The following is a 10,893-nucleotide window of genomic DNA, read 5'->3' on the forward strand; positions in this document are numbered from 1 at the left end:
GATTGAATTCACCTATGGTTACTGATAGGCTTGTTCATGCTGTTCTCATGACTGAAAGAGAACAGACTGAGGATATAGTATATTTACTACATGATATACTGTTGCTGCTGGTGGATTTTACCTCTGAGCATTAATAAGAGTTTCAATCATGTGATGAGGAGGAGGAGTTTGTAACAGTGACTTAAGAACATAGATTCTGTAGTCTGCTGGCGTCATCTACCTCCTCTGCCCTCTGTAAGCCTCAGTGTCCTCATCTGTTAAGTGGTCTTGGCACCGGTTCCCGCCATCTAAAAGATGAAGGGAAGTGCCACATGTGGAGTGCAGCACGGCGCCTAGCATGTGATAGCTGGAACTGTTATTGTCCTCTTTTTATCATTAATACCATCATCATTAAGACTGCTTTGCAGTCACTTCAAAGGCAGTGACCTCATTTAAGCTTCATGTTAAAGTTATTCTGCTGCTGCTGCTAAGTTGCTTCAGCTGTGTCTGACTCTGTGCGACCCCATAGTCGGCAGCCCACCAGGCTCCCCCGTTCCTGGGATTCTCCAGGCAAGAACACTGGAGTGGGTTGCCATTTCCTTCTTCAATGCATGAAAGTGAAAAGTGAAAGTGAAGTCGCTCAGTCGGGTCAGACTCCTAGCAACCCCATGGACTGCAGCCTAGCAGGCTCCTCCATCCATGGGATTTTCCAGGCAAGAGTACTGGAGTGGGTTGGCATTGCCTTTTCCACCACGTCTTTATTTCTTTGTACACATTACCATTATTAACATGCCTAACTCCCAGCAAGCTATGCCATCTTGTCTGTAAAGCTTTTGGGAGCAATGTCGTCAGTTGTTTCCATTCTTCAGCCAAGTGGGCCAGCTTTGGATTTGTTAAAGTCTTGATCCTCTGATGTGGGAAGAAATCTGGCATCTCTTCATAGACTAGGTAATTATAAAACAAGTTTCTTTCTTCTTTTTAAAGCAAAATGGCCAAGTTGGATAAACTTCCGGTTCATGTCTATGAAGTGGACGAGGAGGTTGACAAAGACGAGGTAGGATTGCTCGCTTATGAATTTAAAAATCGACTTAGTTCACAGTTAGACGACTTATTGGAAAATTACCAACGTGTATCCAAAACAGGAATTGGAATGTTTCTTGAAACAGGGGAAGAATTTTTAAAAAATATCTTGTTTGGTTGAAATAATGGTCTCTGTTTCAACTCGACTACATAGCATTGCCTGTTCCTCTGGTCTTGTTTATTTGTTCTGAGATGGTTTTCAAAGGCAAGATTTGGCTACATTGTTAAAAAGATCAAGATAACTTAGATCCCAAGTTTGGGTTGTTTTTCAAGGGATATTTGACACAAACTGGCAGCCAGTAGGTTTTAAATGGCTGTTTCTTCAGGGAGAGCTATGAGTGAAGTAAATGGGACCCAGAAGCTCTGATTTTAACCAGCCCACTTTCCCTACTATTGGAGGATGGATGATGACTAGGCGTGTGTAAAGGATGCTGAGCTGGGGCATTAGGTGTATTGCGTGCACCTAGCAAGGAAAACCTAATAAAAAAGTTAGTACCGCCTGTCTCTGCATTTCTTCTCCCCTACTCAGCTCACTGTGGGCATTAACAATGTGCACAGCAGCAAAGTATTTCAGAAACCACTTTAGAAATATTCTGGGAAGAGTCAGTGGTCATTTGAAATGAAAAACAAGATATTAAAACCTTGGCGTGAAGTAATAGTGAGAGGAGGACTAATTGAAATAACACAGCAAACTATGAAATCCTAGGCACGTGGGTTGTTTCTGTTGTTGCAGATAATAAGGGCAGCAGTAGAATCACCAAGACTAACATTGAGGTGATCTCAGACAAAGTATAAGATGGGTCCTGCATTTATCTACTGGACTGTAGAAATAGAGGTCGTAATTCGACCAGTGCGTAGGAGGTGTCAGCTGGGTGACTGACACTGTGTGGTCCTCTTTTCCTAAAGTTCCTACTGAAGTGTGTATTGGGCCCAGCCTTAAAGGGGAAAAGGCATCACCAGGGGGTGATCTTAGAGAATGAGGAAGGGGCCTGGGTCAGAGTGTCATGGAAAGTTTGTGTGTGTGTATTTCACGTCTGCTTATTGTATGTACAAATGTATACCTGACCTATTTTTTGCAGCATCTGGCTGCCCCATGCCCTTAAACCCAGATCTCAGAGTTGGGGTCAGAACTTGAAGAAACGAGTTTTATTAACTTTTCTAGCTGTTGCTCTTCCCCTCTGTCTCTCCCTGCTGTGTTCTCGCCTCTCCTTCCCTCTTTTCTATTGCCCCAGCATTTTATCTCTCCTTTCTCTATTGCCTCATATTTCCTTCCTTCCTTATTCACCTTTCCCTGAACTAAGCCTCTGGGAAGTTTTCCAGGAATTTGCTTTTGTCTTCCAACTATAGGGGAGTGTAATGTGAAAACATTTTTCATGAAACCGGGCGGGACCTTACAACTTGAGTGGTCGAGTATGGTATGTACTTTCTGTGGCTCATTAAACACTTAAAAATGAAACAACTTGGACTGGAACAAGCTTTGCTTTTTAATGGACTGGAGTTTGCAGAAATTTAGGCTTGTCCCCCTTATATACTGGTAAGTGAACTTAGTAGGTATAAGTGCCAGGCGGATTCCAGTAAAGGAGTGAGGGGCCACCAGGCATGAATTGAACGGATCTGCCATCCGTGATAATGGGAGACTGACTGGTGGTGTCCTTCTCTCCTAGGATGCCGCCTCCCTCGGCTCTCAGAAGGGTGGGATCACCAAGCATGGCTGGCTGTACAAAGGCAACATGAACAGTGCGATCAGCGTGACCATGAGGGTAAGGAGGCCCACCACCCTGCTCTCCCCTGATTAAGCCCTTTCTGCTGGAGGTCTTGGAATGATGCTCAAGATGAATGGGGATGCTGTTCTTCCCAACAAAAGTGACATTGTCTGGTTAATTAGATGCTTCCCTGGTGATCGGTGATCGACCCTCACTGGTACAGTTTCCACCCCCTCCACTTGTCACCCTCCGACCACCAGTGTGACAAGATTATCCGGAGGCTGGTGTGAAGGAGCAGTCGTCATATAGCCTTTCTTTCTCTGTGTTGATTACAAAAGGGGTACTCAGTACCTTGCAGAGCATCACCAAGGGGCTACACCTAAGCAATTTTGCTTTCCTGCAACAAAATCAAGAAAAGTGGAAATCAGTGACTAAAGGGAATATGGTTAAGTTGGAAAGGAGGCTGCCAAGAGAAAAGTAAAACTAGTGTAAAAACTATCCAGGAGAGAAGTAGGAGCAGAGACAGACCAGGATTAATAGTAAAGAGAAGCAATGGAAGGGAGGTGGGATGGGCAGGAGAAAAAATTAAATCAGGGGAAATGCTGACTGTCGTAATCCTGAGGCTGAAAAGTCGTCCAGTGTTGTGAGGCCGAGAACGCTTTCTACTCTGGGCGAGAAACCCTGGGGATTTGAGAACGTTTCCGTCCTTTCCAGCTGCATCCCAAATCAGAATGCACTGCCCCGATTCTGGGTGGTTATGTAAAAATCTCTGATTCTCTGGGTAAGAAAAATGACCCAGGAATGTTAAGTGAACCAGCCCCTCAGAATTTAAATGCAGGGAAATTATTAGATGCAATGGAGAGTCTTAACTCAACTCAGCTACCTGGGCACTGGCCAGAATGAGATTTGTTTTGGAGAGAACTGAAATGGTTTTTATGTCAGGGCATCATTGTGAGTTATTGAGAGAGATTGTGGCTCCTTTCGTTCTGAAACAATCACTGTGTGTATATTTTTCTCTCAGTCATTTAAAAGACGATTTTTCCACCTGATTCAACTTGGTGATGGGTCCTACAATTTGAATTTTTATAAAGATGAAAAGATCTCCAAGGAACCCAAAGGATCAATATTTCTCGATTCCTGTATGGGTGTGGTTCAGGTAAATATGAAACAAGTTTTATCATTGAGTTTTCTCATTTGTAAAAATACTGTCTATGAATTAGCAGATTTAAGCAAACACTTCCAAAAATGGCTATATTTGTGGTAGAACTATAATGGCAGATGTAAAAATTGAGTAAAGGTTTGTTTTTCATCTAAAGTGGGTGCGCGACAGGCAGAATTATATTGTAGGAGCCCCGAGTGCTCTGGCAAATGTTTTTCTTCTTAAAACCTGGCTCATCCACTTTTTAACTATGTGACCTTGGACTAGCTATTGACAGAAGTTTGTTCATATGCAAGATTCAGATAATGATAATATTTCCTTAATAGGGTAAATAAGTTAAAGGATTGGATGAATTAACTTGGAAATATTTGGGACAGTTCTTAGCATCTCAGTGATGACTTTTATCATCATAATACCCATGGCAAAGTAGTATATATTGATCAAGAGGTTGGGTTTCAGGTGCAGACTGAGTTCATATCCCCATTCTACCACTGACCAGCTCTGTAACCTTGGAGATATGATTTAACTTCTCTGTACCTCAGTTTCCTTGTTTGTTAAATGGGGATAGTGATAGCACTGAATGTGGTTATGGAGAGGATTAATCAATACATGTAAAGAGCTTAGAACAGTGCTGGCACTTGGTAAGCATTCAGCCAATATTAGGTATTTTTGTTGCCATAAGTGCTATTATAGTTGTAGAGTGAATCTTAAACATTATTTTAATTATACATAATAGATGGCACTAGTGGTAAAGAACGCGCCTGCCAGTGCAGGAGATGTAAGAGACATGGGTTCAATCCCTGGGTCAGGAAGGTGCCCTGGTGAAGGACATGGAAACCCACTCCAGTATATTTGCCTGGAGGATCCCATGGACAGAGGAGCCTGATGGGGTACAGTCCATAGGGTCACAGACTGGAGTGACTTAGCACTCACGCAGTGCATGAGCATGTTAATATTATAGAAGATTAGACAGTACAGGTAGTGCAGAAGTCCCCGTTGGCCCCCATCTTTCCCTTTCTCAAAGACCTGCCGTTAACAGTTTGATGTGGCTCCTTCCATACCTGTGCGGAACTGCCTTTGAAAGCAGGTTGGCAGTTTCTCCATCTGCACGTTCATCCATCCATCCACTTATCCCCTCCCTTCCCATTTCCCAGGAGGATCTAAGGTAGCAATTTACAAGGAAAACCAAAAATATAGGATATTATACATTTAAAGTGGGTGTGAAAGGTGAACCAGGAGTCAGAGTAGGGAAGAGACAAGATGGGATTAATTTGAGGGAAAAGCATATATTTTAAAGAACTAACGCCTGCTATGGGTGGATGACACACCGGCTCTGCGCTTTCTAGCTCAGAGACCCGTTTGGTGGCACAGTGTCTGTAGATACAAACAACCAATTAGTCAGAAGCTGCCCGAGTAATCTCAGAATGAAGCCCATTCAGACATTTCTCTTGGGGGCCCTCATACAGAGGGCACTGTGTGATTAATGAACAATCTCCTTGACGACTCCTCACAATAGATGCAGTCACCGTGATCAGAGAGTGCTTCCTTAAAATGAGTCAGTATCTGCTGATGACATCGGCCCAAAGCTCGGTCCTTTAAGAAGGGTTGTTTTGTGGGGCCAGTGTGACTAAGGTTAGAGACACAGCTCTCTGGTTTGGCCCTTGCTTATGTATTCATATGTTTATTTAGAATTAAATTTTGTTCTCATCCAAAATAGTACGTTCATTTGGTTTAAATGTCAAGGAGCACAGAGAGGAAGCACTAGAGGTGCATTCCTGCCAGCATCACCCTCACTTTGCCTACTCCCCACTCCCTGAAAGGATCATTTTCAACTTTTCCCACTATTTTAAAATTTTTTCTGGGCTCTATGTCCATATTGCTAGATAAGGAGTGTTTACTTCTCTTTGTTCATCAACTGTGGACGTTATGTAATGCTAGAGAGGATTTCAGCTTCTGCAGCCCTCCTAACTGCTCTAATCTGAACCAGTTCAAATTAGATGGTGACTCTCTACAGTCACCATTCTGGAAATTCCCTTTGCCTTCCTCCCTGTGTCAGAGTCCCTGTTTTCAGGATCCTGTGTCATCTTCTTTCACCCTTTGCTTTCTTACTTGAGAGGAACACATCCTCCAATTGCTTCCTGGGAAATTATTCATAGGATCTTAGTTTTTTGAGTTAGTCTGTCTACAGACACCTTTAGCTTTGCATTCATACTTGATTGACAGTTTGGCTGGGTATCAAAATCCAAGGTAAAATTTACCTTATACATTGAAGATCTTCCATTATCTTCTAGGTGCTAGTGTTATTTTTGGAGTCTGATGCCATTTTTACTCCCTGTTGATCTTCTCTTTATCCCTTATGGATGGTAACCTGAAGTTTAGGGTATTGTGTCTTGACTGTTTTTTTTTTTGAGTAGCTTTTTTGGTGAAGCATAACATATAAATAGAAATCACACAATGAATGTGTTGTTACTAAGTTTGGGTCGCTGTTGTCTGTGTGTGCTGAGAACCCTGTTCTTGTTCTGGAGACTCTGTCCTACGTGTTCTGTCCACCTACATCTTGTGAACTCTGGGCAGTCTCTTCAGTCAGCAGAACTGTTGGACTCTGTTCAGGCTCACCTTCCTGGGTCCAGGCAGAGAGCTAAGGTGCTGGTAGGGCTCACCTCATTCGTTTCCTTTCTATCAGGGATCGTAGGGCTGCACTGATGGTTGCAAAATATCTGGAAACAGTTGTTTCATCTCTTTTGCCCAGTTTTTTAGTAGTTAATGATGGGAGAAGAAGTCCAGACCTTGTTGTTTCATCACAATGAGCATGGAAGTTAGGGGTCCAGACGGGTCCAGGCTCAGATGGCTGCAGGTGCCAAACCAATAAGTTAGGTGGAAGAAGAGGTGTGCTTGTAAAGCAATGGGGAATGCTAGGGACTCAGACGAAGTGGAACACAGGGCTCCCTTCAATGGGGAGCTGATGCTGCTGGGGGCACTGCCAGCTCCAGGCTGCTAGATCATCTGAGGTTTTTTTAGGAAAGCCAGAAATACAAAATTGTAGTTAAATCTTGGTCTTTTAAATTACTGATGGTTACAACAACAGCAGAAAGGCACAAACACTGTGCAGTACTGAAATTTTAAAAGGGGGTGGGATACAGGAAAGTGTACCTAGGCCCTAGGTCGAGATGACAACACCACTTAATGTCCGTTGAAAATTAATTTTGCATCAACAGCTAATTGACCCCATGGTGCTCTCAGCTTGTGACCCAGCCTCAGCTGAAAGCTGCCGCTATGTAAACCAAATTATATCAAAGAATGTTTATTCAGCACGTAAAGGGAGCCATACCAGAGTGCATAATCAATGACAGTGAAGTAACTTCTTGTGTGGGATTCCCAAGTGGGAGTTTCATTTGTATTCTTAAGCTGAGAGACCTTTTCATTTATGTTTTAGTTGAATTTTCTATCACTGACTTTTTTTTTTAAATTATTAAAGCAAAACTATATATAATTGGTAACATCATTTAGAAAGTAGAAATAATTACTTTTGTTTTATAAGATAGTTGTGATGCCTGTCTTCAGCAGAGTATATAGATGGTCTGCAATATGGAGTCAATGCATAGGTAGTCTGCAATACGGAGTCAGTGCATAGATGGTCTGCAGTACAGAGTCAATGCATAGATGGTTTGCAGTAAAGAATTCCTGATCATTTTGTCTCTGGAGCATATTTCAGACTCTAAGGTTCTGAGCTCAGTGGCCATCACTTCCTTTATATTCCTTTTGCAGGTGTGGCAGATGGCATTTTGCATTTAATGAATTGTATCTAAGGCTTCAAAATTTTTAAATCATTTGTTTCTATCTCCATATCTGTTTGTAAGCTAATCACCAAAATTAATGGCTTAAGAGTTACAGGTTTGTTTGTTTTTTTTTGCTAATATTGCTTTTGGACATTGTAAAAAAGTTAGTTGATCAATGCTGTGAGTTCAAAGAAATGCCTAAACTAAAAATTTAAAAATAGACCCAAAATGAATCTTGAGCCCCTATTTTAGGACCTTGAAGTTGATTACACTTATTTTGTGGAGAGTGAAACTGAGGCTTAGAGAGAGGAATAACTGGGAATCAAGACCTGCTGCTAGCCCCACTGATACCATATTTTCCTAATAAGCGCATGAGGAGTGCTGAGAACTTCTTTCACACCCGTCTTCAACCCCTCCTCTGACGCTTGTTGTGAAGTGTGCCCAGGGCGTGGTGGTCCACATGCTCCTCAGGAGCAGCTCTCTGCTGAGAACCATGCTGTAGAGGACTCAGGGCCACCTTTGGGAGGCCACCCTGTCTCTGAGACCTTCACTGAGGCCCCACAGGGCCAGCGGCTAACCAGCCAGCATTTTAATGAGTGAGCTCTCTGCCTGGCCCCCGCGTGTAGGTGGCAGTGTGTGACGTCACGTCCCTCACCCTGTCCTCGCCAGGAGTCTTGTGTCACACTGCTCGGAGCTGACCCTCTGCCTAGTGCAGGCCCCAGGGTGATGTACCCCCGGGGTAAGATTGATATTATATGGAGGCAGGTTTGTATCGTCACAGCTGGGGGCTTGTGCTGCTGGCATCCGGGGGTAAGGCTAGGCTGCTTCCACACGGGCTGCAGGGCCCAGGACCATTCCCATAACAGAGGGCCCAGGAGTCAGCAGTGCCCAGATGGAGGAACCCTGGCCTCCCAGCACATTCATCCTTTGAATACAGTGCACGTGGATTACGGTTTTTATACTTTGGGCAGAAAAGCTGGGGGCATGAGGGAAGCCGGGGGAAGGGAGACCTGGTGCCTAAATACCTTCTGAGACTCATAAGTGGTGAGAAAGTTCCAGGTAAGGGAGTCAGACCTACTGGTAGATAATAGTAGTGTTTAGTAGTGTTTGTCGCTTAATCGTGTCCAACTCTTTGCAACCCCACAGACTGCAGCCCGCCAGGCTCCTCTGTCCATAGGATTCTCCAGGCAAGAATACTGGGGTGGGTTGCCTTTCCCTTCTCCAGGGGGTCTTCCTGACCCAGGATGGAACCTGGGTCTCCTGCATTGCAGGCAGATTCTTTACCATCTGAGCCACCAGGGAAGTCCACTGATAATAGTTTGCTTTAAAAATGTGATACCACATATTACTTCATTAAAAAAAAAATAGGAGCTAGAGAAATTGAAAAATTTTCAGTGAACTTTCATTCATTCAGATATTTTTAAAGGGCCTATTACCTGCCAGACAGTGTTCTAGAAACAGGGATGAAGGAGGAAAGAACAGAAATCTGCCCTGAGGAGCTCCCATTCCACTGGATGGGCCAGGCAGCAAATAAGATAAATATGTAAAATCTGTAATGTGTCAAATGGGAAAATAAAGCCATGAAGAAGATAAATCAGGGAAGGTGGAGAGTGATGAGGGCTGAAGGGGAAGGGGCTTGCTTTTTTAAATGACTCGATCTGAAATGCCGGTGAGATAGTACTCACCAGCAGACAATAAAGAGAAGAATTTTCAAGGATGACCCAATTCTTCTAAAATATGTTTCTTTGCCTCCTTCCCCCTTTCAGAACAACAAAGTCAGGCGTTTTGCTTTTGAGCTCAAGATGCAGGACAAAAGTAGTTACCTGTTGGCAGCAGACAGTGAAGTGGAAATGGAAGAGTGGATCACAATTCTGAACAAGATTCTCCAGCTCAACTTTGAAGCTGTGATGCAGGAAAAGCGGAACGGAGACTCTCATGAAGGTAGGCAGGTGTGGCTCTCTCCAGGTGTGCGAACGCTCCACCGTGTCTTCCGTTTCCCCAGAGGATGCAGGAAGTAGATGACTGACAGGTACAGGGAGGTGGGACACACGTGAGCTCCTTACAGATGGGCTGCCGGCATTACAGTAGGATGTCCTACGCTGACATCATTTGTATAAGGAAATCGTGTAATGGGAAGAACCACAGCTTTGGAGGCAGAAAGGAGGACCTGAGTTCAAGTCCCAGCAATACCCTTCGTCAGCTATGAGACCTCAGGCGAGCTCCCTATGTTTTCAGAGCCTTGGTTTACTCACTTGTAAAGTGGGAATAAAAACAGAACTTGCTGGTTGGTGGGAAGGTTAAGCAAGATAATGTATCTCAAGTGCCTGGCAGAGAGTAAGCACTTAAAATGCTAATTATGGTTTTTATTGTTATCATTAATCATATCCTTTGGAATTTTCGAGTCAGAGTTAGGATGGGCAGAAGCCACAGATTAAATCAGTGGGTGGGGAAATCTGGCTACATTCTTGACAATTCACATTTTATTTCAGGCCTTTGGACAGGTGATTCCCAATCCTGCTGGCTATGCCTTAGAAGTGCCTGGGAACCTTTAACAAATGCCATTCCCTTTGTCCCACCAGAGATTCTGTTTTAGTTGGCCTGGTGGGTGTGGCCACGTGGCCTGCTATCCATAGCTAATGACAGTTCTGCTTAAACACTGCCCAGGCTGTTCCACCATCAAATATTCCATGCTCACTCCTGGGCCTGGCATCAGCATTTTTTAAAAGCCCTGAGGTGTTTCTGTTGGGTATCCAGATTGAAAACCACGGTATTCCAGGCGACGTAAGAGAAACAGCCTTCCTTCTCCTGTTTTAAATAAGATACACTCAACTACAAGTGACTTGGGTCATCTCTTTTACTGTTTTAGATGATGAACAAAGCAAATTGGAAGGTTCTGGTTCCGGTATAGACAGCTACCTGCCTGAACTTGCCAAGGTAACACCACGTTAAATCTTCCACTCTTCATAGGATGGGGTTGCAATGCTTCACAAATACGTGGTAGTGAACTGCTAAACTCATGGTGCTGCTGCTGCTGCTATAAGTCGCTTCAGTCGTGTCTGACTCTGTGCGACCCCATAGACGGCAGCCCATCAGGCTCCCCCGTCCCTGGGATTCTCCAGGCAAGACACTGGAGTGGGTTGCCATTTCCTTCTCCAATGCATGAAAGTGAAAAGTGAAAGTGAAGTCGCTCAGTCAT

At 43.9% G+C, this 10,893-nt stretch overlaps 1 protein-coding gene across 13 annotated transcripts in view; it reads left to right on the forward strand.

Annotated features, from left to right (window-relative positions):
- DOCK9 (dedicator of cytokinesis 9) overlaps positions 1 to 10,893 on the forward strand; it is a 254,190-nt gene that overhangs the window by 91,327 nt on the left and 151,970 nt on the right. For all 13 annotated transcript variants that reach the window (XR_824484.1, XM_010831507.1, XM_010831508.1 and 10 more), the window contains exons 5-9: positions 964 to 1,033; positions 2,724 to 2,819; positions 3,784 to 3,918; positions 9,464 to 9,638; positions 10,564 to 10,631. Coding sequence is in view for 12 of the 13 variants with exons in the window: in XM_010831507.1 (XP_010829809.1) it covers positions 964 to 1,033; positions 2,724 to 2,819; positions 3,784 to 3,918; positions 9,464 to 9,638; positions 10,564 to 10,631 (544 nt within the window). In the remaining variant the exon portion in view is untranslated. The remainder of the gene's footprint in view (positions 1 to 963; positions 1,034 to 2,723; positions 2,820 to 3,783; positions 3,919 to 9,463; positions 9,639 to 10,563; positions 10,632 to 10,893) is intronic.

The sequence above is a fragment of the Bison bison genome, unplaced genomic scaffold (assembly GCF_000754665.1).
Source record: "Bison bison bison isolate TAMUID 2011002044 unplaced genomic scaffold, Bison_UMD1.0 scf7180017864527, whole genome shotgun sequence".
Classification (NCBI taxonomy): domain Eukaryota; kingdom Metazoa; phylum Chordata; class Mammalia; order Artiodactyla; family Bovidae; genus Bison; species Bison bison.